The following is a 25,720-nucleotide window of genomic DNA, read 5'->3' as shown; positions in this document are numbered from 1 at the left end:
AGTGAGGCTGGCTCTGGGCTCCCAAGCACCCACCAACAGATCCTTCTGTGAGCCCACGGGGGAGTAAGTGTGTCTAAGATTGGTGCTGCTTCCACGGTGGACCTCAATCCTGGAGCAGGGTGGGGGGCCATGGCAGGCTGTGGATCAGTTAGCCCCGCAGCAGTGATTCCCTCACATTGAGAGAGAAGGGGTTGAGAAAGGGAGCATCCCAAGAGCCAAGCCCCTGCCTCTCAGAACCAGGGATGTCCCTGGGTGTCTGTGTTTGACTCGGGGAGGGGGGGGGCGTCAGCCTGCTGGTGAGAACCACAGGGAGGCAGGGAAGGGTGTCTCCCCTCTCTACTGCTCAGAACATCACTTTGGTGTGGGGATGGCCCTGCTTTATCCTTACCGGGGGCTTTTGCAGTTGGGTTTGCAGAATCCTCAGTTGCTATTGGAAACAGTGATGTCACTGGCAGGGGCGGAGCTTCAGCCATCCTTTGAGTTAGGGAAGTGAAGCACTCTCCGGGGGTGTAGGGACAAAGAATTAGGGTCCTGATGGTGAGAGCGACGAGGGAGGATCTGGAAAGGGGCAAGAGGAGTGGGGGCTGGGAGTGAATGAGGAGAGGGGGTGGGGAAAGAGTAGAAGCAGGGGTATGGGACATCTACCCTGGCGCACACCTCACCAGAACAAGCGCTTTCTGATGTCTAACCTTGGTCGTATCCACTACAAACACAACTCCCTCTGGCCTTGGCTTCTCCATAACGGATTTGGGTCCAGACCCCCAGACTCTCCTGGAAGATCCAGGTCAACGTGGGAGGCAGCCACTGTCACCCTTTCTATTTTTCTCAACCCTCGGGGGGGGGTCCAAATCCCATGGCCAGGCAGATGGGGTTTCTCCCTCATTTTTGAGCCTTTTGGAGAGGGGAGTCTCACAGTCCCTCCCCCAGAGGCATGGCTTAGGGCCTCTCCACACCCCCAGGTCTCTGGCCAGCAGAATCAGGCCCCGAAATATCGTTGACTATGCGTGAAGACTCGTGCACACGCGTGTACACACACACACACACACACACACAAACTGCCAGGACACATTTGGTCATGTTAAAAGACATGCCAGGCAGCTGCAGTGACACGAGCCCCACGAACCTCTGTGAACTCATCTCCCTGCGGCCCACGGTCCAGCGACCCCTCCAAACACACCTGCGCGCACACGCACGCTCGCGCCCAGCGCCCCCCCCCCCCCCCCCCGCGCTCTCGTAAATGCTCGCACCAACGCAGGCGCACACTCCGGCGCGGGAGGCGCCCCTCCGTATTGGGAAGCGGGGGCGGCGGGCGGAGCAGGAGACGCCGGCCCCGCTCGCGGCTCCGCAGCTGTCGCGGTCGCCGCAGCGCCGGGACCAGGACCAGGACCAGGACCAGTACCAGGACCAGGACCAGCGAAGCCCGCGGAGGAGCCGCCGACTGCGGCGTCCTGCCCGCGCCGGGCGCCTGGAGCCGCGCCGGGACCCGCTTCAGCACCGCGGACAGCGCCAGCCGCTCCGCCCGGCGTGGGACCCACCGCGCGCCGCCCCGAGCCCCGCGGCCGTCGGCTCCGGGGCCCTCTTCCCTCCCGCAGACCCCGGGGCACTGCGGCTCCGCGGGAAGACGTGGCGTCGTCCCCAGCCCGCGGGACCGGGCGCGCGCAGGACGGCCGGGACACCCCGCTGGGGATGCGCCGAGGGCCCCGTGTCCGCGCTGCCCAGAGCCCATGTGCACCATGCGACTGCTGACACTCGCCCTGCTCTTCTCCTGCTCCTTTGCCCGCGCCGCCTGCGACCCCAAGATCGTCAACATTGGAGCTGTGCTGAGCACGCGGAAGCACGAGCAGATGTTCCGTGAGGCCGTGAACCAGGCCAACAAGCGGCATGGCTCCTGGAAGATCCAGCTCAATGCCACCTCTGTCACCCACAAGCCCAACGCCATCCAGATGGCCCTGTCGGTGTGCGAGGACCTCATCTCCAGCCAGGTGCCCACCCCCGCCACCAGGGCTCCCCCGCAACCCGCTATGCGCAGCTCTTACCCCTCCCCCCACACCTTCCCACCTTCCTCCCTCCTCCCCCCTCTGTCCCTCCCCCTGTCCCAGTTTCATCCCACCCCTTCCTAGCCCTCTTAGGAGAGGACCCCTATGCCAGCTGGCTCCTGCTGGAAACGGCTGGTCTCGCTAGCAGCCAAACACCAGTCCCCCATCTTGCTCCCCGCCTCCCCCCCACTGGTCACCTGCTACGCTGGTCAGTCTTCACAAGGTTCCAGGGCTCCAGGACTCCAGTCGAGCCCTGTGTGCAGACGTGAGGCAAGAATTTCGTGGTTTGTCTCATCACTGTGTCCGTGAGGGGTGGGTGTCCAGGGCTTATGGGCAGAAGTGCTCTCCCAGCCACAAGCACGCACTGCGCGCACGTCTTTAAGCAGGATGGGGCCTGGGGCCATCTTTGTCTCCCAGCATCTAGACCTCATTCCCTTCCTCTCTCCCCTTCCCCCACCCATGGGTTTGACTGAGATGGGAAATGGCCCAGGTGTTGAGGCAGGGTGTTCTGGAGGGTGGGAGTGGGGACTGTGCTTGTGGGAGGCATCAGGGCACAGCGTGGGAGCCGCTGACAGCCAGCGCTGCGGGGGAGGACATGACTCTGAGGATTTTGCCTCGGAGCTGTCCGCCCCTGTGCCGTGCTGCCTGCTGAATCCCAGTGAATCCACGGGAGCACTGCAATGCAGCCTTTATGTAAGCGCCGGGCTGACGCTGGGCCGAATGAATTGCTCACCTGACCCACCCCACATCTGTGGGCATCGGCGGGCAGGCACACTCACATGTGCACACATTCACGCCTGTGCTCGTGCACACAGACGCCTAGACTTGCACTAGCACACACTCACGTACCTTGGCATCACAGTTGACTGCACATGCTCACTCACACCCACCTGCCCAACACAAAGGCACACCCACAGACACCCACCGACACCCACAACACCCACGGAAACCCACGGACACCACAACACACACGGACACGCACGACACCCACAGACACCCACGCTCCAGGGCCACACAGTGCTCAGCACACCCAGGTGCACGTGCTCACATACGGGCGCCATCATGCACACGCATGCACACACACACGGACATGTTGGGTGTACGTTTACACACACGTGTAGTCCAGCACACACCTGTGAACACCTGCCTGGGCAGACACTCACGCACAGACCAGGCACTTTTGGGGGCAGACTGGAGGTGAGGGCCGGGGAGGAAGAGCCAGTCCAGACAGCTCCCGCGGCAGAGGCTAGGGGCTGAGCTTTCTCAGGGATCTCCCCCTCCCCACCTCGCAAGCTACCTCCCTGCTCCCAGCCCTGAGCAGTCGAGATAGGACTGGGGGAAGCCTTTGTGGCCAGCAGCTTAAGTCACGTGTCCCATCGGGAATGAGGGAGAGACGTGAAGAAGTGGAGTTAGAGAACCCAGGTAGAGCCCTTTCTGGGGACTCCTCCTCCCTCTCCCAGTTACACTGTCTGTGAGCATTGTTCCCTCAGAGAACAGCCAGTGCCAGGAGCAAAGGTGAGGGCAGCAGTTGCCCATCCGTGAGCTCAGCCGAAGGGCAAGGGCGCTGCTAGTGTGGCGATATAGGGAGAGGTAGGCCCTGGGGCCGCAACGGGAAGGCGGAGTTGGGACAGACACGGGTCCTTCTAATGTGAGGCTGGCAGAAAACTGCCAAGCCCTCGGCTCCACGCCACCCCCCTTCCCCTGCCTTGGAGGACTGAGCCACTGGCTTTAAATCTGCCCGCAGGAGCCGGCCGTGGCCTGGGCAGGAAGGCTAGGCTGCAACCCCCACCCCAGCAACTCCCTTCCCTTCCTTGAGGATGTAGTCGGAGCTCAAAGTCAGGACTGGGTCTTGTTCAAACCAGGCTGAGCTCAGCCGGGCCCTGGAAGAACCTGCAAAAGGACCGAGGGCTCTGTGGCTCCTCACCCGGCTTCTCCTGACAGAGCGCAGTCTGCAGTATTAGATGGAGACGTTCCGGGGCAGCTCTCCGTTTCGGGAGCCCTGGCCTCTGCACCCAGGAGGAGGGACAGTGCGTGGCGTGGTGAGCTAGTCAGCATGCGGCAGGACCAACCACTCCGGCCACCCCATGGGGCGACGTGCAGCTCTAGGGACATCCCAAGAACAATCTTTGTCCTTCCTCTCAAGGTCTGAATACACACCCCAAGGCAGTCCCTCCAGTGAAAGGGGGTGAAGGCAGGCCCCCCAGGGAAAGTACGGGGAGGCCCATCATTTCCTTGTGTGTCCTGTCTGCTCCCTGGAGTCTTGCTCTGCCTCTGCCTCAGCCGTCAGTTGTCCTCCTCTCTGAGGGTGGTTACAGGGTCTTGTCCCCTTGCCGGGGGCACGTGCCCCTTGGGCAGCACATACGCACACACGAGGCCCCTGGACTTCCCCAGCCTGGCCTGCTGAGTTCAGCCTCCACTGCTCCTGGGCAGCCAGCTCCAGGGCGGTGCCCCTCCCACCTTCACCCCCACCTCGAGCTGACCCTGTCCCCTGTGTCCACAGGTCTACGCCATCCTAGTTAGCCACCCACCTACCCCCAACGACCACTTCACTCCCACCCCCGTCTCCTACACAGCCGGCTTCTACCGCATCCCCGTCCTGGGGCTGACCACCCGTATGTCCATCTACTCAGACAAGGTAAGCCTGACCACTCAGTGGGGACCCAGCTGGCTCTGTTCCTGTGTTCAGACCCAGTGGCTGAGTGCTGCCGCCCAGGGCCACCGGCAACTGCCCTGGGGAGGGGGGCAGGGTGGAGGCACGAACGGGCTCGAGGAGCAGCAGGAGGAGATGAGAGCTCACGCACTCACGCATGTTCACACACTCACACGCACACGGAGCCGAAGACACACACACACTGATGCGCGTTCTCCTAGCAGGAGAACTCGGACTCCCACAGACGCACAACTACAAACACACCCCTACCGCCACACTAAGCCCGCATGCACACACACACACACTCCCGGAAACGCTTGGGTGCTCTTACACAGGCTCACACACACACACACACCCTACAGTGACACTAATGTGTTCATCCTCCTATACTCATGTTCCACACACACACACACACACACTCATCAGCACAGTCATGCACTTGCACTCACGCCCACACACGGACACACACTCACTCTGGCAGGTGACAGGCACTAATAACGAGCCCTCAGAAGCAGCAGAGGTCCCCACAGACGGGTGGATTTTGGAGAGCTGGAGGAAAAGCCTGGCAGGGCTGCACCACACAGCCATGAGGGTGTGGGTCCCAGCCCTTCCCGCCTCAGGGCTCATGTGGAAGAGATGTCCACATGGGTGCAGGGTGACAGAGGATGCCGTTCGTGGCAGGAGAGGCTAGTCTGGGGTCTGCAGGTCCCGGGGCAGCCAGCATCACCACTCAGCAGCATATAGGACACTTGTGGTCCCCGGGGGGAATGGGGGTCTGGCTGGAGCCGTCCAGCCCTGAAGCAGCAGCTGGAAGAGTCGAGGTCACTGAGTTGGTATCCCATAGAGGCGGGGAACTCGGTCTAGGTCACACAGCTCTCCCACAGCGTCTGCCCTTGATCTGGGCCCAAGAGCTGGGGAAGCCAAGAGCCACCAAGAGGCTGGGAGGGCCCCACAGCCTCCTCCAGACCCTGGGCTCCCTCCCTGCAGACAGATCAGGAAGGATGAGGCGAGGCGCCACGTGCTGGGGCTCCCGGTCTCCCATCCGCTCCAGGAGCTCACAGTTCTAGATAAAGCTTCCTAAGGCATGGAGGTCATCCCAGCCGGGGCCAGGGAGGTCTGGGGAGGTCAAGGATGGGTCTGTCCACAGGCCAGGGAAAGTGAGGCCAGAGCCAGAGCTTCTCCAGGAGGCCCCCAGGCGAAGAGGCCGGTTGGAGGCTGGAGCAGCAGCCCCTTCCTGAGGCTCTGGAAGACCCAGCATGTAGCTGAGGCATCCAAACTGTTCCAGACAAGTGGGGGATCCTGTCCTGTGCCCTCCAACCTCCTTAGTTCTCTGGCACCAGACCCCTCATATGCAAGAGGAAGGAACTGTGCTCTGCCCAGGAAAGCGGCTGGGAGGATGCGCCCTGTGCCAGGGCAGAACCGTAGCCCAGATTCAGATTGCGGTCCAAGTCGCTGGTCCAGCGTGAGGTCAAACCTAATGACCTAACCTCACAAGTCCGCCCTGGCCCCACTCATGGTCCCAATCCACTGCCAGTCTGTGCCCAGCACACAGACCGTGAAGGCCTGGGTCAGAGCCAGCCCAGCACCCCGACTACAACCCCCTTGCTGCCACACTGACAAGCGGGTGAGGGCTGGAGGCAAAGGGACCACAGATCAGCATAGGACTCCCGTTCCTGGTACACATGGAGGAGGGAGCCTGCGGCGCGTCCCTGTCCCGCGTGCCCTGGGCTGGCCCTTACAGGGACATAGAGTAGGGCAGGGTCAGCAGACAACCACCTCTGGACTTGCAGGCAAGAAGTAGTTAGCCCCAAATCAAGACTTCTGGCAAACACTACGGTTCTGTGGATTTGGGAAGGCGCCCCTTGAAGCCCCAGTGGGGATCTCTGAGAGGGGCAGGCCACCAGGGAGCAGGGGAGCGCATCCCGGGGACAGTCCTGGGGACAGTCCCGGGGACCTCATGTCTGTCAGGAGCCGCGGGGAGCTGCCGTTTCTCAGACCAGAGGGCGTGGGGGGAGGCAGCAGTGGGGGCAGGGTCCCTGACTCTGACAGGTGTCCAGGGTGCTGTGAGGGTAGAGCTAGGAGGAGGCAGGGTCCCCTGGGTGTGGGGTCTGCTCGGTGGGGAGAGCGCCCCCCCCCCGCGAGCCCCCGTCCCCGCAGAGCCCCTCAGCCCCGCCCCCTGTCCCCGCAGAGCATCCACCTGAGCTTCCTCCGCACCGTGCCGCCCTACTCCCACCAGTCTAGCGTGTGGTTCGAGATGATGCGCGTGTACAGCTGGAACCACGTCATCCTCCTGGTCAGCGACGACCACGAGGGCAGGGCCGCGCAGAAGCGCCTGGAGACGCTGCTGGAGGAGCGCGAGTCCAAGGTGAGCCCGGGCGGCGGGCGGGCGGCGCAGCAGGAGCCGCCGAGGCGCCGCGGCGGCAGGAGCAGGAGCCGCCGGCCTGTGTCTGTGGCCCGTGTGTGACACCCTCTCTTTCCATCGTGCATGGTCAGCACCACCACGTCTGGCGAGCGCCCGCCCCGGCCTGTTCTCGGCTCATTTCACTCGCTTTGCCATTAGTCCGAATCTCCTTCGTGTCAGTCCCTGCGGGGCGAGGGCAGGACCACCTGGAGCTCCGCAAACACCCCACCCCGCCCGCCGCCGCACCCCTCCGCACGGGGCTGCGGGGCCCGCCCCGCACCCAGCCCCCGACCCCGCCCCGGCCCCGCCCACGTCCGCCCCCCATCCCCCACGCAGTACCTCCCCCCCCCGCCGGCGCCGCCCCGTGTGGCCCCGCCCCCTACCCGCCCCTCTCCCTTTTCCCCCGCCCCCCCAGCCCCGCTGGCCTTAGGGCCGCCGCAATCGTGCGTCGTGCCCCTCCCCCAAAGGAGCCCGTACTCTCCCTCCCCGCACTCCACGACCTCCCCTCCCCGGCCACCTCCCCCCCTCAGCCGCCCATTGTCCTCACCAGAGCTCATCCACCGACACCTGCCGCCCCCTCCCCTCGGCCTGGGCTCTGCCCCCTTCAGGCTTCCACTCCCCTGACTGAGCCCCGAGGCTGTCGCCCCCCCTCCCCTCGTGAGGCTGGGCTCCCTCCCGGCTCTGGATACACTCAGCAACAGCCCCAGCCCGGCCCCCACTCTGGGGGAGCGCAGAGGGAGCAGAGGAGCAATTTATGGGGGGGGTCCAGGTGACCCCCGGCCCCTTCCGTGCCCGCCCCCATGGCCCGCTTGAGGAGGCCCAGGGTCCCGCCTTCACGTAGGCCGGAGCCCTGAGCCCTCAACCCCAGGGCCACGGCCCTCAGTTAGGACGGGGAAGAGCGGGGGGAGGCCTAGGCTGCGGCGGGCGGGGAGGCCAGACCGAGGGGCTGGCGGGGAGCATGTTCTGTCCCTGAAGTCAGAGCTGGCTTCAACCAACTTAGTGCCCACCCCAGGCCCCCATAGGCCCCTGAAGGGAGTCGAGGGCACCGGCTTGGGTGGGTGAAGCCAGAGGGCAGACTCAGAGGGTCCTGGGGGGGCCCCCGCGGGGGGAGATTGTCGGAGTCTAAGAGGGAGGGCTGACTATCAGTGCCAAGGGCCCTCATACCTCCCAAGACAGCATCTCCCAGTGCCTGGCAGGCCGAGGCCCCTCCTGGCAGGCCCACCGGAGGCTGCACACGCTCACTCACATGCTTACCAGCCATGTCCGTGCTCCCCTACCCATGTGCACTCACTCTTGCAGGGATGTGCTATTCCCAAGACGACCCTCCCACGTCATACCCTCCCCAGCCAGAGACTGCACCTGCACGAGCCCACGGGCCTGGAGCCCACAGACACACTCAGCCACCAACTCACACATGGGCCCACCCATGCCCCGGCTCACACACACACACACACACACGTGCCTGCACACATGCTCGCACACCTGTATCCCCATGTACATGCGCACCTACATACTTGCACACACATGCACACACATGCCTACAATGTGCCCATACACCTGCTTGCACACGTGTCCTCAATGCACACATGTGCCTACACACGTCTCCACACACATGCTTGCATACACCCACACACGTGCCTGCACACATGCTGCCACATGTGCCTGCCCACACATGCACACGCACACGAGTGTGCCCTGGCCCTCATCTCCCCACCAAAAACCTTGTGTAGACTTTCACACAGATGCCCACAGATGCACACCACCCTGTGCGCACAGGTGCACACACACAACCCTGTCACACTCACTCTCGCGTGCACACGTGGGCCGACAGGTGTACCCATGCCCGTCAGTGAGAACAGGCACCTGGGCCTCTAGGGGGAGACAAGGGAGGAGGGACCCAGGGGACAGGGCGTGAGGGAGGCACTGTCACCCCCATGCAGGACTGCCCGGGTGGGCCTGGTACTGCGGGGACTGCAGGGCAGGTGCATGGCAGGGGCTGGGGGGGGCACGTGGGGCCCCAGAGGGACTCGTTGGTATTGGGACAGACAGGGTGCCCTTCCTCCCAAGTGTGACCTTTTCTGAGAGCACAGCTCCGCAGCCGGGAGCCCCAGCGGCCCGGCCCCCCCGTCCCCAGTGCCCCGGCCCCCAGCCCTGCCCGGGCCGCGGTGTTTGCGAGCTCCAGGTATGTGCCCGTCTGCACACGCGCCGAGGAGGTGGTGTGGTTGCTTTAGCGCCGTCATTTTCAACCGTTTATAATCTTCTTCTGTGTCTGCATATTTTCTCTGTGCACATTATTCATCAGAGTAAAAAAAGGAACTATGAAAACCTCGACCAACTGTCCTATGACAACAAGCGCGGACCCAAGGTATATATGCATGGACGTGCACGCCACCCACCGACTAGGGAGCCCTGGCCTCCGGCGCCTCGGCCACGGGGCCGCTGTTGGCCCGTCTGCGCCGCGCCGCGGGCCTGAGCCTTGAGGAGAGTGAGGTCGTGAGGCAGGCAGCCGCAGGCAGGACAGGGCAGGAGCAGGCCGCCTGGGTGCCCGCGGCCCGCCCACCGCGGCCTCAGCCCTGGCCTGCCCCGAGAAGCAGGCACGGCTGGCCGCAGGAGGAGCCGCTCTCCGGGAAGTGCATGCGAATCTCCGGGACCCCCAGGGCTTCCTCCAGGAACCCAGGAGGGCACCCGCCCACCCAGCCGCCCGCCTGCCCCTGTCGGTCCAGCTGCTCCCGCAGGGGCCTGCAGGGTCGGCCCGAGAGGACCTCCCGTGGTTTTGGAAAAGTCGGCCCTATCTCTGCTCCCGGTTGCATTCCAAAACTCTTTTCTGTTTCCTGTCCGCTGCACGCATCCTCTGAGTCTCGGCCCACCTCCGCTTGCATGCTCAGTGCACAAGTGAGGACAGGAGAGCTGGAGTGAGTGCAGGAGAGCGAGCAGGCCGAAGAAGGACAGCACGCGAGGCCAGGCCAGGCCAGGCAGGAGCCAGGCAGGCAGGTGCACAGTGCAGGTGACAGGTGCGGGCCGCGGTGGCCTAGCTAAGCTGTCTCTGGGCTCCTAGCAGCCACAGCCGCCTCTCGCCCCTGAGGCCCTGGGCCCTGCCCCGGCCGCCTGCTAACACTCCCGCTCACACCGCAGGCGGAGAAGGTGCTGCAGTTCGACCCGGGGACCAAGAACGTGACGGCCCTGCTGATGGAGGCACGAGAGCTGGAGGCCCGGGTCATCATCCTCTCCGCCAGGTGAGGCTGGGCCCCGCCCCCTACTTCACCCAGGCCCGGCCCTGGCCTGGGGCACTGTGGGGCTGATGCTGAGTTTCAGCTTCCCGAGTGCCATGGCCGAGGAGAGCCGCCCCACGCCCCTCCCCCCACGGACACCTGGAGACCCCGTGGATGCAATGCCCTCCCCGTGTCCGCCCGTCCTCCTCCTGGTCACTCTGAGGTGGAAGATGGACGAGTCCCTGCTCTCCGAACGCAAACATGGTCCAGAGGGAGAGAGATGACACCGCTGGGCTCAGAGGCAAACGCCGGGGAAGGGACATGTGGGTGTGCAGGTGAACCCAGGGGAGGCCACAGCAGGGAGAGAGCCAGAGTGCTAGGACGGAAGGATTGGAGCGGCTGGAGTGGGCAGTAGGAAAAGGGAACCGGTTAGGGACCTGTGGAGACCAGGCTGCAGCCAGCCAGGACCTGACCCCCAGGTTGACCTTGGAAATGAGACCCCAGCAAAAGTCTCTCTGTAAATGGCTAAGTTCCCCCTGGGAAGGGGACATCCAGGCCCCTGGACTAGAAAAAGGAAGAGCCAGGAGGGCCCACAGGGACACACCACAGTCTGCCCTTTCCCAGAAGTGCCCCTAGACTCCCAACAGAGTGGAGAGAAAAATAGGGTCACTGGCCCAGAGGAGTGTTCCCCAAATGCTGCTGTCCGCCAGGCCACAAGAAGGAAGCAGTCCTCTGAGTCGCAGCAGGTGTCCGTGCGGACATTCAGTCAACAAACCCGTGACACAGAGCCCGGTGCCCCGCCTCCTGGTGCTGGGGTGGGGGGCGATCCCCGAAGGCTCCGTGGGCTAGACGGCGGCGAGCTCCGTGCTTACCACGGCTGGGAGCTCATCCCGTCTGCCCCTGGAGGACCCGGGCTCCTGCCAACCACCCGACCCTGGGCACTGGGGGGAGGACTCCGAGAAAGGTGTAGGGACAGGCCCAGGCAAGGTCAGGGGGCTGCCCCCTCCCTCCCAGGGCAAGCCCTGCCCAGAAGGAGCCCACAGGGAGAGCCCCAGCAGATCTTCCCGTTTGATTTCCCAATTGGCTTCTACCCCCTCATTCATCATGGGGCTTGAGAGAGGTTCAGGGGATTTGGCGAGATCAAAGGATGGGCAGGTGAGCGGACCAGCAGACAGACAGATGGGCAAACGGACGGTCAGCTGACTACCAGCATGCCCCTTCAACCAGGACAGAGTGACCCGAGGAACTCATGCCAAACATAGATGTCCAGCCATTGGGCGCTTGTACGAAGGGTGAGGTCACGTTGAACTAGACCCACTCAGCCCTCCCCTTATCAGCGGAGTGGCCGCCAGGACACGGCCGGAAAGCCACGGGCAACAGCCATCTGCAGACTCCCCGCTGCGCCCAGGTCCCAGCAGAGGGCTGGCCACTTTCTCGGCTGTTTTCCTTGCTCTGTAGTGTCCCATGCCTCACTGCCAAGCCCCCGAGTGCCTCACTGCCCCCCCGAGGCCTGCCGTGCGTTGCCGGCCCCCAGGCTCAAGGACAGCTTTGGCAGGGGTGGATCCAGCGAAAAGTTCCGTCTGGGGCAGGCCACGTGGTCCTGTCTGCCAGCTGCACACACGGAAACACACACACGGACTCTGTCTGCACCACATAAACGAATGCACAGAGCACACACGCATCACATGCACATGGCACACATGCATGACACATACCTCACATGCACACACACACGAACATGACACACGCACACACATCACATGCACACACAAACATGACACATGTGCACACATGCATCACATGCACATGGTACACACACATTACACGCACATGACACACACATCACACGCACACAGCACATACCTCACATGCACACACACACGACACGACACACATCACGTGCACACACAAACATGACACACGTGCACACGCGCATCACATGCACATGATACACACGCATCACATGCACACGACACACATGTGCGGCACATACCTCACATGCATACACACATGAACACGATACATGCACACGCACCACATGCACACATATGCACACACAAACACGACACACGTGCACACGTGCATCACATGAACACGGCACACACACATCACATGCACACGGCACACACGCATGGCACATACCTCATATGCACACACGCGAACACGACACACGCACGCACATCACATGCACACACAAACATGACACGCGTGCACACATGCATCACATGCACATGGTACACACACATCACACGCACATGACACACACATCACACGCGCACAGCACATACCTCACATGCACACACATGAACATGGCACACGTACACACATCACATGCACACACATGCACACACAAAGACGACACGTGTGCACATATGTATCACATGCACACGACGCACACATCACATGCACATACATGCACACAAACACGACACACGTGCACACACGTATCACATGCACATGACACACATGAACACACGCCTAAATGAACCTGTGTGCACGTGCCCAGAGGCACACAGCACACTCACACACTCACACATACACTGCTTGTGTACACACCCACACACGTGCAAACACCATGTACACACCATGCACAATACATGTCAAGCGTCCACACACGTACACATTGTACCATACATATATGCACCGAGATAGTCACACACATGCACACACACACTATCCGTGCGCATAGAGGCACAACACGGCGTACACCACACACACTTCTACACAGACCAGTGCACACTTCTACACACGTGCACATGCCACACGCATATGTACATGCACGGTGCACTGTGTGGTCACGCATACATACACACGCCACATATGCGCCACACTGTGTGCACACACCTGCCCCACACGTGTACTGACACTGTCAACAAGGCCGAGCACACACACCAGCCGCACAGCTGCCAAGGCCCCTCTTGCGTCCACATGAGGCTCCTCCCTGGATGTTAAGACTGGAAGGGACCCCTCCCCTCACAGCTGGCTCCTGGGAATAGAGGTGACAGAGGGCCCTGGGCTGCCCACATTCCCAGGTCCCCAGGAGCCAGGGAGGCTAGCGGGCAGCATGCGCAGGTCTCCTTGGCCCTGGTGCTCCCCTGACACATTGGCTCTGCTTTCGTGAGGCCGTTGAGAGCACATTCTGGAGAGACCTCACAAGCCAGTCCTAATTTTTGAGCAATTTTCTACGGAGGGCAGAGAGTTCATCTCTCAAAGTTCATTCTTACCTTCCGGAGATTGTCTTTTCTGGCACTGATTGCTTCCCTCAGACTGATGGGATGATCAGGGTTTTGCCTACAACTTTTTACCAGTGATCGCGATTCACACAGACACAAGCCCAGGCATGCGCCCAGTCCGCTCAGCCAGATGTTGCAGACTTGAAGGTGTCGTGCAGACGGGCTTCTCTGCCAGCTCCAGTGGGCTGCCTGTGCCCCTGCAGACACAGTGCTGGCTTCGCTGGGCCTCCAGGCTGGAGGCTGTCCTTGGTCACGGGGGTGGTGCCGCCCGGGGCACCTCTCTGTGTGTGGCTTACATCTGACAGGAGCATGTCATGTAGAGGGAGCACGGAAGGTCTGCATTTTCTCGCTGGCTAACCCTTGAGAAAATTGGGAGCAGACCCCTTAGGGAGTCTAGAGCTGCCTCAGTTTCCAGGGTCAGTCATTGTGAAAATAACCCAACACTCAGACGGTCTGCCCAACCCCTCTGGGCCCTGCAGTAGCAAATGTCAGCTGTGTTCTAGACCCATCTGGGGCTGGGTCCAGACTGGCAGAGAAGGGAGGGTAGGAGCAGGGGCAGGAACCCCAGGGGCCCCCATAGCTCCACCAGACCCAGGATGCTTGTCCTGATGTTCCAACGAGAGCCTACGAGGACCAGGTGCACAGGGAATCACCCCGAGAGCAGAGCTCAGGATCACATTTGCCTCCAAGGCCAGGCCCCGCCCTTCATCCTGCTGGCACCTGGCTCTGGGCAGCCTCCTGAGCGGGGGCAGTGGCTCTCGCTGCCCTGGGGGAGGGCAGTTCTCGGCACGGGGTCCCACCCCCATCGGATGAACCTGGAGCATGCCTGGCCCCTTGTCCGGCATGTGTGGGGGAGCCAGAGGGCGCACAGCTTGTCCAGGAGGGCGCAGGAGCATGGATTCTGGGGTGGCTGTGCACACACAGACCCACAGGGAGAGCACTGTTCCCGCTGCATGGGGACGTCACGGTAAATATGAGAGTCTGTAAAGTGCTCAGAGCAGGGCCTGGCACCTGGTGACCAATGGGCAATCTGCAATGACTCCTGACCCTGCTCCCCAAGGCAGGAGGCCAGCAAGAGAGGCTAGAAACTCTGGGGGTCTGGGCCCCACCCCCCTCCCCCTCCCCTTCCCGCTGTTGTGGGCGGGGAAGGGGGGGGTCTCCCGGCCCAGGTGTGGGCTGGCGATGCAGGCTGGTACTGGTCCCTCTGCACCATCACTGGACGCAGGGAGGGCTGGAGGTGGCGGTGGTGCTGGGCCTGTCACCTCTGCAGTGTCTCCAGGCCTATTTCCAGGCAAGGGCATAGCTGGGGGAGGGCCTGGGGGGGCGCCCAGACTCCAGAAGAGAACGTGCGAACTGAGAGCAGCCCCAGGCCCGGTGGGGAAAGGCTAGAGTCCTGGCCCGTCACCCCGCTCTGCCCCACAGCGAGGACGATGCTGCCACCGTGTACCGCGCAGCCGCGATGCTGAACATGACGGGCTCCGGGTACGTGTGGCTGGTGGGGGAGCGCGAGATCTCAGGGAACGCTCTGCGCTACGCCCCGGACGGTGAGTGCGGGGCCTCTCCGGGTCCGGGTGGGCCGGGCGTCCGGGCGTCCCGCGGACTCTAAGCCCACCACCCCGGCCCCAGGCATCATCGGACTGCAGCTCATCAACGGCAAGAACGAGTCCGCACACATTAGCGACGCGGTGGGCGTGGTGGCCCAGGCAGTGCACGAGCTGCTGGAGAAGGAGAACATCACCGACCCGCCCCGCGGCTGCGTGGGCAACACCAACATCTGGAAGACCGGGCCGCTCTTCAAGAGGTGGGCGGGGCCTCTCCTGGGTGGGCGGGCCTCTCCTGGGTGGGCGGGGCCTCTCCTGGGTGGGCGGGGCCTCTCCGGAGGCGGGCCGGTGGTCCCGCTGCGGACACCCCACGGAGGCAGTCCTCTTTTTTTTTTTTTTTTAAGATTTTATTTATTTATTTGACAGAGAGAGATCACAAGTAGGTAGAGAGGCAGGAGGAAGCAGGCTCCCCGCGGAGCAGAGACCCCGATGCGGGGCTCGATCCCAGGACCCTGAGACCATGACCCGAGCCAAAGACAGAGGCTTTAACCCACTGAGCCCCCCAGGCACCCGGGTCGTCTTCCTCACTTCCCTCCTCTTCCCTCAACTCTCTTCCACCCCCGCCTCCACTGTGCTAATCGCCCGCCTCATTCCGACTCTGACATGAACGCCTCGGAGGTCAGTGCGGTCGCGGCTGCCTCCACTGCTCCCGGCCCCGCCTTTTAACTCTGCGGCCAAACCTGCGACCCACCCTGGCTGACAACCCTTGGGAGGAAGCTCCTGCTCCAGGGGGGGACAGGGGGCTTCCAAGGGCCCAGCAGATCAGACAAAGGAGGCCCCCAGGATGGAACCCAAGCCTGTAGAGAGCCAGGGTTGGCCAGATGCCCAAGTGGATGGCCACAGGGGGCAGGAATTAACTCTCAGCGTCCTGGACACTATGCCGCTCTGCCCATCACCAGACGCCGCCACCACCACCACCACCACCGGCTGCAAACACTGAGCAGCATGTGCAGAACACAGTTCTGAGGCCCACGACAGGAGCACACATGCCACCGCAGGTCTCTGCAGCATGTGATGTGTGCACAGACTCAGAGGCGTGTGGCACACACACAAGACGGGACCTCAGCCCTTCCTCCCCCATTTGCTGGTGAACAGGCTACTGGCTCCTAGCTGAGCTTACGCCTCCTCGTTTGAGAAGCAAGGGTGGCTGCTGGGAGGGAACATCCCACCCTGCAGAAAGCCCTCCAGTAGGGTCTGGCGCTCAGGAGTCGCTGGGCGACCATAGCTGTGTCATCCATCGGTGCTGACAGCCGGGCATGCCGTCCACCAGATGCCCAGCATGAGGGTCTGACGCCCGCTGATCTTTTCTTCTTGGGATTGAGGCAGAAGAAGGGGCTCGGGCTCAGAAGGCCAGGGAGAGGAGCTTTGCTGATAAGTCTGCCCACGCCGCCCCCCTGCAGAGTGCTGATGTCTTCCAAGTATGCTGACGGGGTGACCGGCCGAGTGGAGTTCAATGAGGATGGGGACCGGAAGTTCGCGAACTACAGCATCATGAACCTGCAGAACCGCAAGCTGGTGCAAGTGGGCGTCTACAATGGCACCCACGTAGGTGGGGGTCATGAGGGGGTGGGGGCTGGGGCCTTAGGGTCCTGGGGCCAAGACCCCTGCGCGGCCACCCTCCATCTCATACTCCCACCCCCAGGTCATCCCCAACGACAGGAAGATCATCTGGCCGGGTGGAGAGACAGAGAAGCCCCGAGGGTACCAGATGTCCACCAGGCTGAAGGTGGGCAGTCTGCCGCTCTGTGCCAGGGTCCACAGCCCGACTCTCCAGCCAGCTCCTCGGGCCCAGAGGAGGGGACCGTCAGGCCAGCGACAGTGACTGAAGGAAGTGGGGAATGGCAGGCACCCGGCTGCGGTCGCCCACACCCGGCACCACAGAGGAACAGGGAGGAGAGGGAGGAGAGAGCCCCACGGGTTCTCCACTTAAGTCGGGGAGGCCTGTGGGACGGGCTCTCCTGGGGAGGCGCTGGTGGGGACAGAGGCCACGCGGTGGCTCTTCAGTGGACTCTGGCTCCCGCACTCTCCGTCCTGAGTCCTGGGTCTTGAGATGCTACTTCCGTGCCCCTCATCCCTCTTCTGGGTGGCTCTCATCACCTGGGTCCCCAGGCTTCACAGCCTCCCGTTGGGACCCGGTCGAGCTGTCCTTTTGACCCTGTCCCCCACTGCCTGGCCATTCCCCATAGCAGGCTGTTCCCCCCTTGGCTCTCTCCCTGGGCGTCTGGGAGCCCCTCTTTGGCTGCCTTTCCCCTCAAGATTTCCCTTCCTTGCTCCGTGGGGTCGTCCCCCGTTCATGGCAGGCAGAGTTGTCTTCTCTGAAGCAGGTGGATACTCCGTATTGAAAAGTCTGAGAGTAGGAGCCCAGTGATGGCCGGATGGGCCCGTTCAGCCGGCCAGATGCAGATGGCTTTACACACACCAATTTTTTAAAACCACAAACATGTATTGCTTTTATGATAGAAAAACATTTTTTTAAAGAAAAACATGATGAAAGTTTAAAAGCAATAAGCTCCTCCCAGTGCTCCCAGTCTGCAGAAGGGGAATGTCAAAAGCTGCCCTTGCGGCCGAGACTGTGAACAGCCCATCCCTGCAGACCCCCGTGTGCCACGAGACCGTCCCCCTCAGACTGACCCTGCCTACTCTATATACCCAATTCCAACATCACCTCTTCTGGGGCCCTCGTCAGCCCTCCTGTGTCCTCACCTCCAGGGTCTGGGCCCGTGAAAGACAGGAAGAGAGAACCCCAGCATGAGCCTCAAGGGGGCCCTGGGTTGAGACAAGCTACAGGAGAGAGCACAGTGACTGTAGAGGAAAGAGGAAAGCAGCAAAGCTGCTTCTCCCTCCCTCCCTCTGCTGTGGAGGCTGAGGGCCAGGAGGGACCAGGTGATCCGACAAGGGTGATCCTTGTAGGGCCGGGGGTCCTGTGCAGATTCGGAGTGGATGCCACACATGGCCCCTGTCCTCATGGTGGGCAGTGGGGGGAAGGATGGGTGCCCTGGGTTAGGACAGGGAGTTTTTCATCTCTGAGAAATCAGAGAAGGTGCTGGGCAGGCTGGGCATTCCAGCAGAGTCTGACGGAGGGATTGATGCCTAAGTCAATACCCCAAAGACAAGTGGCCAAGAAGAGGGGACAGTGTTTCAGGAGGCCACGTGCCTTCTAAACGCTGAGTAGTCCGGGGACCCTCCCGGGGACAGCAGGCAGGTGTCGCTGACGGTGACCACGGAAGACAAGGGGCAGGAGGGGCAGCGGCTGGAGGTGAGGGATCCAGGGCAATCTGGGAGCTTAGCGGGAGTGGTCCAGGCTGGGTCTTCTCCCTCCCCTCCGCCCTCCAGATTGTGACGATCCACCAGGAGCCTTTTGTGTACGTCAAGCCCACGCTGAGCGACGGGACATGCAAGGAGGGGTTCACCGTCAATGGGGACCCGGTCAAGAAAGTGATCTGCACTGGGCCCAACGACACGTCGCCAGGCAGCCGTGAGCGCGGGGCGCGGGCGCGGGGGCGGGGCGGCGCGGGGCGGGGGAACCGGGAGCCCAGCGATGATGGCCTCTGTTGGCCCCTGTAGCTCGCCACACTGTGCCTCAGTGCTGCTACGGCTTCTGCATCGATCTGCTCATCAAGCTGGCGCGGACCATGAACTTCACCTACGAGGTGCACCTGGTGGCTGATGGCAAGTTCGGCACGCAAGAGCGGGTACGCGTGGATTGCTGGGTGCCCCGAGGGACGGGTCCGAGGGGACGCAGTCTGGCTAGGGACAGGGCCTGGGGTGGGCAGGGCCTGGGGTGGGCGGGGCCCGGGGGACGGGGTGGGGCGGGGATGGGCGGGGCCCGCGGACTGGGGTGGGGATGGGCGGGGCCTGCGGGCGCGGGTGGGGCGGGAATGGGCGGGCCCCGCGGACTGGGGTGGGGTCTGGAGTGGGTGGACCCCAGAGTCGTGCTGCGGCGGGTGCGGGTCGCTGGAGCGGGACTGATGGCGGCCGCGCGCCCACCGGCGGTGTCGCCCCACAGGTGAACAACAGCAACAAGAAGGAGTGGAATGGGATGATGGGCGAGCTGCTCAGCGGGCAGGCGGACATGATCGTGGCGCCGCTGACCATCAACAACGAGCGTGCACAGTACATCGAGTTCTCCAAGCCCTTCAAGTACCAGGGCCTGACCATTCTGGTGAAGAAGGTGGGCAGGACCCGGCGGGGCTGAGCGGCGCGGGGCGAGAGGAGGTCCTAGGTGAGCTCGGGGCAGGGGGTGGGGGGCCGCTGACAGCCTGTCCACCTGCAGGAGATCCCCCGCAGCACGCTGGACTCGTTCATGCAGCCATTCCAGAGCACGCTGTGGCTGCTGGTGGGGCTGTCGGTGCACGTGGTGGCCGTGATGCTGTACCTGCTGGACCGCTTCAGGTGAGCGTGGCCCGGGGGCCAGACACCTCCAACTTGGGGGGCGGGCAGAGCGGGGCGAGGAGGCGGGGCAGGGCTGTCCCTGCCGCCCTCTCCCGCCTGCCCTCTGTGCCCCGCAGCCCCTTTGGCCGGTTCAAGGTGAATAGTGAAGAGGAGGAGGAAGACGCGCTGACCCTGTCTTCGGCCATGTGGTTCTCCTGGGGCGTTCTGCTCAACTCCGGTATTGGGGAAGGTGAGGCCACGCACCGGCTGGCTCCGGCTCTGCCCCTTCACACTGGCCAGGAGCTGACCTTCTTCTGCCTGCAGGTGCCCCCCGAAGCTTCTCAGCGCGCATCCTGGGCATGGTGTGGGCCGGCTTCGCCATGATCATTGTGGCCTCCTACACAGCCAACCTGGCGGCCTTCCTGGTGCTGGACCGGCCGGAGGAGCGCATCACGGGTATCAACGATCCACGGGTGAGGCCTGGCCCACAGGGGGCGGGAAGCGTGAGGTCAGCGGAGCTCTGCCTTGGCTGGGCCCCAGGAGCAGCCCTGAAGCCTGCCCTCGAACCCTGCAGCTGAGGAACCCCTCCGACAAGTTCATCTATGCGACGGTGAAGCAGAGCTCGGTGGACATCTACTTCCGGCGGCAGGTGGAGCTGAGCACCATGTACCGACACATGGAGAAGCACAACTATGAGAGCGCTGCGGAGGCCATCCAGGCCGTGCGGGACAAGTGAGGGGGGATGGGCAGGACGCTGGGGGGACAGACGGGTGGAACAAGGGAGGGGGCCAGACAGGCATCACAAACTGGGGGATGGGTGTGTGGGACAAGTGAGGGGGGAGGGGCAGGGGAGGGGCGTCCAACCCTACTGGGAAGTGGAGTGTCCAGGCCGGATGGGAAGCACAGGATGGAGATCGAGGTGAGGCTCCTGGGTGGGCAGGACGAAGGAAGACAAGGTGCAGAGGCGAGGGTAGCCCGATCGTGCGGGGCCGCTGTGACCCCAGCCCCACCCACAGCAAGCTTCATGCCTTCATCTGGGACTCGGCGGTGCTGGAGTTTGAGGCCTCACAGAAGTGCGACCTAGTGACCACCGGCGAGCTGTTCTTTCGCTCGGGCTTTGGCATTGGCATGCGCAAGGACAGCCCCTGGAAGCAGAACGTCTCCCTGTCCATCCTCAAGTGAGTGTCCTACCCGCAGCCTACTGCCCTTCCCCCTTCCCCAAGAGGCTCCCACCGGAGGCTAACCCTCCCCAGAGCCAGACCCTACCACTGGGACACGCAGACGCTGCCTCCCGCACCGGGGTCCAGGCCCCAGCCCTGGTGCGCGGCCCACTCCAGGACGCCCCCTCCCAGGTCCCACGAGAACGGCTTCATGGAGGATCTGGATAAGACGTGGGTGCGGTACCAGGAGTGTGACTCTCGCAGCAATGCCCCTGCCACCCTCACCTTTGAGAACATGGCAGGTGGGTTTCTCCCCATGTCCCTCGGCGCCCCTGCTGACACTGGCAGGGCTCTCCAAGGGGCCCACAGACCGGCCAGCCAACGGCTGAGGTGCTGGCTCCTGGCCCACAGGGGTCTTCATGCTGGTGGCTGGGGGCATCGTGGCTGGGATCTTTCTGATCTTCATTGAGATCGCCTACAAGCGACACAAGGACGCTCGCCGAAAGCAGATGCAGCTGGCCTTTGCAGCCGTGAACGTGTGGAGGAAGAACCTGCAGGTAGGACACGCCACCCTCCGAGGCCTGGTGCCCACGGCCCGGCCCGGCCCCGGCCCTCCTCCATCCCACAGGCCGGAGCCCTGGCTCAGGCTCCCCGGAGCCCGTGCGGGCAGGACCGGAGCCACAGCCCGGGGCAGCGTTGCTGGGGGGCCACCCGCAGGTGGCGGCCCCCTGCAAAGCCCGGCGCCGAGCCTCCGCCTGGCCCCTCTGTCTCCAGAGTCGCCCGCCGGCACCCATTCTAGGAAGGCAAACTGAGGCAGGGTAAGACAGGGACCCACCTGGGTGTAGCACGTGAGTCCAAGACATATTCTGCCCTCGCCGCCCCATGCCTCTCCTCGGCACCCGCCAGGGACCCCCTTCCCTGCTGCCCTGCTGTATTCTGTGCTCCATGACTCCAGCCTGAATCGGGCCAGCTGGCCCTGCCCGGCACCCCAGGCCGTGTCTGTGGGAACTTGCTGCCAGCAGGAAACAGGTTGCCCGTGGGGCAGCCCCAGCTCCTCCAGGATAGGGCAGGCACTGGGGCCTGTGCGGGCCTGTGGGCTCATGCCACACAGCCCAGTTCTGGCTTCCTTCATCTCTTCTCTTTCTCTGGGCGCCTCCCCAGAGCCTGTGTCCGGGGATGAAGTTGACATTCAGAGAGGGAGGGCCACGGGGGGACGGGTTGCTGGAGCCCCAAACCTCTCATCTGCCGACTCTTGCTCTTGGGACCTGGTCACGGCTCTCACCAGCTGGCACAGGGCCATCCTGGCCATCAGACCCCAGGCCAGGACCGGAAGCTGCCTGCATCTTTCTCTCCAGTTCATCTTGCCGCCTGCCTTGGCCCCCTAGCCCCTTCCTAAATCTTGGTGTCCCCCTCAGGGGACAGGACGGCTGGCAGGGCCCAAGGGGCGACTCCTCCAGTGCTTGGGGGACCCTCCTCCTTGGGACACCTGTAATCCAGGGTCACCCAGGAGCCAGGGAGCCCGGCCAACCTCCCAGGAAGAGAGCCAGACGGGACTCCCCGCCCCCACTCCCCGGCCCCGGAAGCCCAGCCCCAGCATAAGCGAGGTCAGGCCCGAGAGCCGGCAGGAGCAGAGGCTGCACGTGTTCGGCTGCTGGTCCGTCTGTCCAGCACAGGGAGGCAGGCAGGAGCGAGGGCCCGAGTGGCCGGCCAGGCTGGGCAGCAGCCCCCGAGGAGCAGGCGAGGGCAGGTGTGGCCGCCAGCCTTAGCTGTCTAATCACTTATACATATTCATTTTAGGATAGAAAGAGTGGTAGAGCAGAGCCCGACCCTAAAAAGAAAGCCACATTTAGGGCTATCACCTCCACCCTGGCTTCCAGCTTCAAGAGACGTAGGTCCTCCAAAGACACGGTAAGGGGAAGAACGCCCCGTCCCACGTCTCCGACTCTGATCTCGCCCCGCCCCCGTGTCTGTGTCCCGTGCGTCAGGCGTGCCCGCTCCCCGACCCTCACCATCACATCCACCCCCACCTCTGACCGCTGTGGCCCTTCTGCCTTCATCTCTATTTGCCCAGCACACGAGGTCTTCACTCTCTCTCTAGACCTTTCTGGGTCCTTTCTCCCACTGGCCCTCACTGGGTCCTCTTTCCCCATGTGTCTCTGCGTTGGTCTGCCATGACGCCATGCGCCATCTTGAAGCTGTGTCATGTCGTTGGTCAGCCAGTCGGCCTCTGAGCCCAGGGCCCCCGGGAGCCCAGAGCCAGTCGGTCCTGGACTCCTCACCTGTCGGGAGGCCACACCACCTCTCTGTTACACCCGTTTCTCCAGCCTCGCCCAGGGGAGCCCACTGCCCTCTCTACCCCCTTGCGACCCCCAGGGAGGGGTGGCTGTGCTGTCCCATCCGCCCATCTGTCTAGCCGCCAGCCCCGCCACCCAGACACCTGTCTCACGTGTCTCACCAGAGCCATGCCTGTTGCATCCCCTCCATGTGGTCTCTGTGTGGGCCGGGGCTGGGGGCCGGGCCGGCTCCATCTGGGTGGACGGCTGGGGCCTGGAAGTGGAACAGGCCCCCAGCCGCAGGGGACCGTCAGGCGGGGACTGGGAGGCACCAGAGTGGGTGGAGCCCATCCCAGGCTGAGCCTCGGCCGGCAGAGCCGGAGTCACTGAGGCTCCCGGGCAGGAGGGCCCTCCAGGGAGACAAGCTCCTGACCCTCCAGCCCCTTCCCACAGGGCATCAGAAGAGGCCTCTTACCTTGGGCAGCTTGTGACCACACCAGCTGTGCACACTTGGAATAAAGCCCTTAAAATGGACCCAGACTGGCTAGGGGCACCCCGGTCCAAGGTGGGGAGGGGGCGGCCCAGACTTAGCACTGCCCTTGGCCTCCTGGCAGTCCAAGGCCCCGCTTGGCCTCCATCCTGCAGCGGCTTATGCTCCGAAGTGGAACCGGGATTTGCACCCACCCACCCAGCCACACACACACAGGGCACTGGAAAGGGGGCAGATCTCCAGGACACAGACAGGGCTTGGCACAGAATGATCCCAGGCCAGGGCGAGGCTGCAGGGTGCCCTGCGAGGGGCCCGTGAGGCCTGGCTGCTCTGCTTCCCAGGAGGGGCTTGGCACTGGGAGGGCAGGTGAAGAGTGAGGGGCCGGGAGCTGGGAGCACAGCCTGGGGCTTCACAGGCCCGAGAAAGTGGACAGAGCCTGAGCCAGGGCCTTGCCAAGGGGTTCAGGAAGAGACCCAAGACCAGAGAGGGGAAGTGGTGGGCAGGCCTGGGGAGAGGGTACCCTCATAGCACTTCCAGAGAGGAGCACAGAAGTCACACAGGCCATAGGCTGTTTTGTGAGGGCATCCTTGATTCTCCGCAATCTCCTGACCCAAAGAAAACCCTCATGCCCCTTAGCCGGTCCAGGTGCAACTCTGAGACCTCTGAGGTGCCTTTCCGGGGACACAATCCCAGCAGACTCTGCCCGAGCCTCTGCAGGCACCAGGGACCATCTCCCAGGCCGGCCCTGATACCACGGGGCATGTGGGGCTGGACCTGGCCTGTCGGGGTGACTGGGGGTGCTGCCAGCTGGAGGGGCTGGGTGGGGGAGGGCAACCCAGTTCCCATCCTGTTTCAGGCTGGGCACCTGCTTGGAGGGAGGCCTGGGTGGGGGGCTCTGCTGGGAGGGGTGGGGTCGGTCCGGCCGCTACGATCCTCTGGCCCTGTCCTGTGGCCGGTCTGGGCCAGGGCAGCACTGGGCGCTCAGGGCTGGGGCCCCTGGCGGCCAGCGGGGCCAGCGGGTATTGATTGTTGGTTCTTATTTATAGAGCACCGGGGGTGGACGCGGCGCTTTGCAAAACCAAAAAGACACAGTGCTGCCGCGACGCGCTATTGAGAGGGAGGAGGGCCAGCTGCAGATGTGTGCCCGTCATAGGGAGAGCTGAGACGCCCTGCCCGCCCTCCTCTGCCCCCCTCCCCCGCAGACAGACAGACAGATGGACGGGACAGCGGCCCGGCCCACGCAGAGTCCCGGAGCACGACGGGGTCAGGGGGAGGAGCGCCCCCCAGCCTCCCCCAGGCCGCGCCCGCCCGCCCGCCGGTCGGCCGGCTGGCCGGCCCACCCGTCCCGGCCCCGCGCGAGCCCCCGGGCATGGGGGCTAACGGGCTGCCTTGTCTGTGTATTTCTATTTTGCAGCAGTACCATCCCACTGATATCACGGGCACGCTCAACCTCTCAGATCCCTCGGTCAGCACCGTGGTGTGAGGCCCCCGGAGGCGCCCACCTGCCCAGTTAGCCCGGCCAAGGACACTGATGGGTCCTGCTGCTCGGGAAGGCCTGAGGGAAGCCCGCCCGCCCAAGACTGCCCACCCTGGGCCTCCCGTCTGTCTGTCCGCCCTGCTGCCTGGCGGGCAGCCCCTGCTGGACCGAGGCTCGGACCAGAGCGGCTGAGGACAGGCCAGAGCTGAGCTGGCTGGGCAGGGCCACAGGGCACTCCGGCAGAGGCAGGGGCCCTGGGGTCTCTAAGCAGTGGGGGAGAGGGGCTACCCTGGCCCCGGAGGGGCTTGGAGCAGAGACTGAAGCCCCGACCTTCCCCAGCCACTACCAGAGCCACAGTGGGGGTGCAAGGCTCCACCTGGCTGGGTCCCCTGGGGCCTCCAGCGCCTGCTCTGGGCAGCCTCGGCTCCACCCCCTCCTTTTCTTACCCTTCTCGCCTCTTCTCCGCCGGCCCGCATCCATCCCGCTGGCCCTGCCCCTCCCCAAGGGCTGACCCGGACCCTCAGCAGGCAGCTGCCTCCCACTGGTGCGCTGGGGTACTCCGTTGCCTCTGACCCTTTCCTCCGGACCAGCTCTCCGCCTCCTCCAGCCTGCAGCCCAGGATAGGCTTCCCCACACGCGCTGGCTTGGGACCGTCCTCAGCCCTGCCCTCCGACTTGTACAGGCCCAGCCCTTCCAGTGCCGAGCGCGTGCCTTCCCCGTGCGGCCCGTGCGCAGCCGCGCGCTGCCCCTCCGCCCAGGGGCCCGGTGCGCGCTGCCCCCGACCCGGTTTGTGCAGTGGTGATGTCTAAAGGAATGTCA

At 63.7% G+C, this 25,720-nt stretch overlaps 1 protein-coding gene and 1 long non-coding RNA gene across 10 annotated transcripts in view; one reads left to right on the top strand and one right to left on the bottom strand.

The window, feature by feature from the left end:
• LOC131812509 (uncharacterized) overlaps positions 1-2,685 on the bottom strand; it is a 5,109-nt gene extending 2,424 nt beyond the window's left edge. Inside the window, exons 1-2 of one of the 2 annotated variants that reach the window (XR_009346381.1) lie at positions 2,234-2,685; positions 389-584 (exon numbers count right to left, since the gene is read on the bottom strand). This is a non-coding gene — a long non-coding RNA (uncharacterized LOC131812509). The remainder of the gene's footprint in view (positions 1-388; positions 585-2,233) is intronic. The other variant, XR_009346380.1, reaches the window with a different exon arrangement.
• Positions 1,275-25,720, top strand: GRIN1 (glutamate ionotropic receptor NMDA type subunit 1). Of its 8 annotated transcripts, none has more exons than XM_059142151.1 (21): positions 1,275-1,982; positions 4,537-4,671; positions 6,875-7,051; positions 9,390-9,452; positions 10,220-10,320; positions 14,952-15,073; positions 15,156-15,330; positions 16,531-16,675; positions 16,773-16,856; positions 18,464-18,605; positions 18,695-18,822; positions 19,137-19,301; positions 19,404-19,522; positions 19,639-19,751; positions 19,826-19,974; positions 20,076-20,233; positions 20,518-20,679; positions 20,854-20,963; positions 21,073-21,218; positions 22,459-22,569; positions 24,839-25,720. In XM_059142151.1, exons 1-21 carry the CDS (start codon positions 1,725-1,727, stop codon positions 24,905-24,907), a joined length of 2,832 nt encoding a protein of 943 aa, XP_058998134.1. In that variant the 5' UTR covers positions 1,275-1,724; the 3' UTR covers positions 24,908-25,720. The 8 variants fall into 8 exon arrangements, with proteins under 8 accessions (XP_058998134.1, XP_058998133.1, XP_058998135.1 ...); XM_059142150.1 differs by having other exon boundaries at positions 24,471-25,720; XM_059142152.1 differs by lacking the exon at positions 9,390-9,452 and having other exon boundaries at positions 24,471-25,720.

This window comes from Mustela lutreola, chromosome 12 (genome assembly GCF_030435805.1).
Source record: "Mustela lutreola isolate mMusLut2 chromosome 12, mMusLut2.pri, whole genome shotgun sequence".
Classification (NCBI taxonomy): Eukaryota; Metazoa; Chordata; class Mammalia; order Carnivora; family Mustelidae; genus Mustela; species Mustela lutreola.
Note: the sequence above shows the minus strand (reverse complement) of the source record. Positions and strands in the feature narration are given on the sequence as shown.

Excerpts from the sequence above, each read along its gene's own strand:
- GRIN1 (XM_059142150.1), top strand. The coding sequence starts at position 1,725 with ATGTGCACCATGCGACTGCTGACACTCGCCCTGCTCTTCTCCTGCTCC. Across the intron at positions 18,823-19,136 it reads AGTTCGGCACGCAAGAGCGG|GTGAACAACAGCAACAAGAA; the intron begins GTACGCGTGGAT and ends GTCGCCCCACAG. Across the intron at positions 22,570-24,470 it reads GTAGGTCCTCCAAAGACACG|AGCACCGGGGGTGGACGCGG; the intron begins GTAAGGGGAAGA and ends TCTTATTTATAG.